The sequence below is a fragment of the Sinocyclocheilus rhinocerous genome, unplaced genomic scaffold, assembly GCF_001515625.1.
Source record: "Sinocyclocheilus rhinocerous isolate Xijiao unplaced genomic scaffold, SAMN03320098_v1.1 scaffold257, whole genome shotgun sequence".
NCBI classification, from domain to species: domain Eukaryota; kingdom Metazoa; phylum Chordata; class Actinopteri; order Cypriniformes; family Cyprinidae; genus Sinocyclocheilus; species Sinocyclocheilus rhinocerous.
Window position 1 is genome coordinate 1,701,723 of NW_015634026.1, and position 2,666 is coordinate 1,704,388.

Genomic DNA, 2,666 nt, shown 5'->3' on the forward strand with positions numbered 1-2,666 from the left:
GGGGGGGGGGGGGGGGACAGAATTGTGAGATGTTATAAACTGAGAATTAAAACAGAATTAAAAACTCACAATTCTGAGGAAAAAAATTTTGAAAAAAAAATTGAGATAAATTTATTAGATTTCAATTGCATTATTTTGTATTCCACAGCAGAAAAAAAAAACAGAATTACAAGATGTAAACTCAGAATTTCGTGTTTATATCTTGCAGTTCTGAATTTATATCTCGCAATTCTGTTTATATCTCGAAAATTCTGATTTCTTTCTCAGAACTGTAAGAAAAACAAGTCCAAATTGTGAGATTAAAATGTTGCTAGTATTTTTTTATTTGGTGGCGGAAACGGGCCTCCATGGTTAACCACTGCAACAGGATCATTGAGTCAGTGATTTGAACTTGTGAACTATATCAGTTGGATTTGTGAACGAATCATTCTAGTTGACTCAATTTTCAATTCAAAACTCAAAGGAAAGTATCAGAAATGTTAATTCTGTCATAAACCATTCTCTTTTCTTTGTGTAGCGGCCAATAGTGTGGGACATGAAGGTCAACAGTTGAACAACTCAACGCAGATAGTCTTATCAGACATTGAAATCTTCAATATATTCATATACTTTGTTATCTTTGCTCTGGGTATTGTCGGAAACGGGCTCGTCATATATGTGACCGGCTACAAAATGAAGACGACCGTCAACTCCATTTGGTTTCTCAACTTGGCGATTGCAGACTTCATCTTCATCTTAGTCATCATCCTCTACATTGTTACTGCCTTTAGCCAGGTTTGGCTCTTTGGTGACTTCATGTGCAAGTTTGTCTCCTTCGTGACGGTGCTAAACATGTTTGCCAGCATTTTTTTGCTCACGGCTATCAGTCTGGATCGATGTCTGTCCACCTGGATGATTGTTTGGGCTCAAAACAAACGAACTCTGGTCAAAGCCAGGATCATCTGTTCACTCGTGTGGGTTTTATCCATTGGCTGCAGCATCCCGTTTGTTTTGTGCCGCTCAGGAGAGTATAATCAGTGTGCCTATGAATGTTCTGTAAACATCTTAAAGTCTCTGTTCATATACAGGTTTATAGTGGGCTTTCTCATCCCCTTCCTGATCATTGCATCTTCATACATTGCTATCGGAGTGCGAGCCAAGCGTCTCAAAAGCGGAAAGAAGCTTAAACCTTTCCGGGTCATTGTATCTGTGATCCTGGCCTTTTTCATATGCTGGTTTCCTTTTCATGTTCAACAGCTGTCTTCCATAGTTGCAATTATAAATGGGTGGAGTGACGTTGAAAACGTACTCAATAAAATAGGGCCATTTGTTAACTGCCTGGTTCATCTCAACAGCTGTCTGAACCCCATTCTCTATGTGTTCATGTGTGAGGAGTTTAAGAAGAAGCTCAAACAGTCTCTGCTGCTGGTGCTGGAGACGGCTTTTACAGAAGAACATCTGCCTTTCCGAACATCTCACCCTTCCACATGTTCACGCCTCTCAGAATCACAAGGTCTCAAGCAGACAAATGAAACAAAACTCTCATCATGTAGCAGCAGTCAGGACAACAATACATGCTTTTAGAAAATCAGTCTCAGAGATATTAATTCCTTATGTTAGATTGAAGTGGTCAGATAAATCACATTAACAAGCTCTCAACATCGCTGCCTTGAAGCCTGCCATCTCATGCCAGAGGTTCAAAGCCAATTTGTGTTAAAGACAATTTGAAGTTTGTTTTAAACGTTGCAATTTATGTGCCATCAGTGTCATCAAACTAAAAAAAAAAAAAGACTTTTCATTGTTGACTTTCACATGCCCCCATTTTTCATTGGCTGCACAAACTGATAGCCCCGCCTCAAACTCACACCATTGGTCGGGTCAGTGTTGCTGCTTCTAATTGGGTTGAAAATGATTTGCATTGTTTTTTTGCTTTTTGTGGAAAACCTACAAATGATTTATTTTATACTTGTCTTTCTTTATTAAAGTGGCTTTGTGGAAATATTTTAATATTGAAAAATATTTTCAACTGATATTTTTTCTGTTTTATATATTCTTTTCGTTGACACAACCTTTCAGACACATTGTAATACTGTCAATTTAGTGCTAATATCTATTTTGCAATGTTTATTTAATCACCAAAACTGAAGATAATCTGTCTGAAACATTCTGTCTGTAGTCTTCCTCGGTTTTTTATATATACAGTTTTTATGCTATTTCTGTCTGAAATTTATTGTAGGCATAAAACACTGTCACAGCATTCTATCTATCTATCATCACCACATGATCACATTTCAGTGACTTGTACTATGAAGTTAGAAGGTTCCTTGTGCATGTTTACCAGCCCTAAGTACTATGTTACCAAGTCTGACATGTGTTTATGTAATAAAATCAACTATGCATTGAGCAGCTGGCATTACTGAAATACAATTCCTTTTACGGCGAATGCTACTGAAGCAGATGTTGAAATCAATGTGAGGAAGAAAACGGAAACATAATAAAGGATGCCGTCTACTTCAGTAAACATGACGAACTGATTGAAATGTGAGATTTACTTTTACTTTACTTTTAGTCATTTAGCAGACGCTTTTATCCAAAGCGACTTACAAATAAGAAAAAGTAATTAAAACTAAAAGCTAAAACTCTATAAATATATATATATATATATATATATATATATATATATATAT

At 36.4% G+C, this 2,666-nt stretch overlaps 1 protein-coding gene across 1 annotated transcript in view; it reads left to right on the forward strand.

Annotated features, from left to right (window-relative positions):
- The window catches only part of LOC107745237 (C3a anaphylatoxin chemotactic receptor-like), a 3,339-nt gene extending 1,361 nt beyond the window's left edge, over positions 1-1,978 (forward strand). The window contains exon 2 of the mRNA XM_016559087.1: positions 518-1,978. Coding sequence (XP_016414573.1) covers positions 518-1,563 — 1,046 coding nt within the window. The 3' untranslated portion in view covers positions 1,564-1,978. The remainder of the gene's footprint in view (positions 1-517) is intronic.
- Positions 1,979-2,666: the final 688 nt, after the last annotated feature.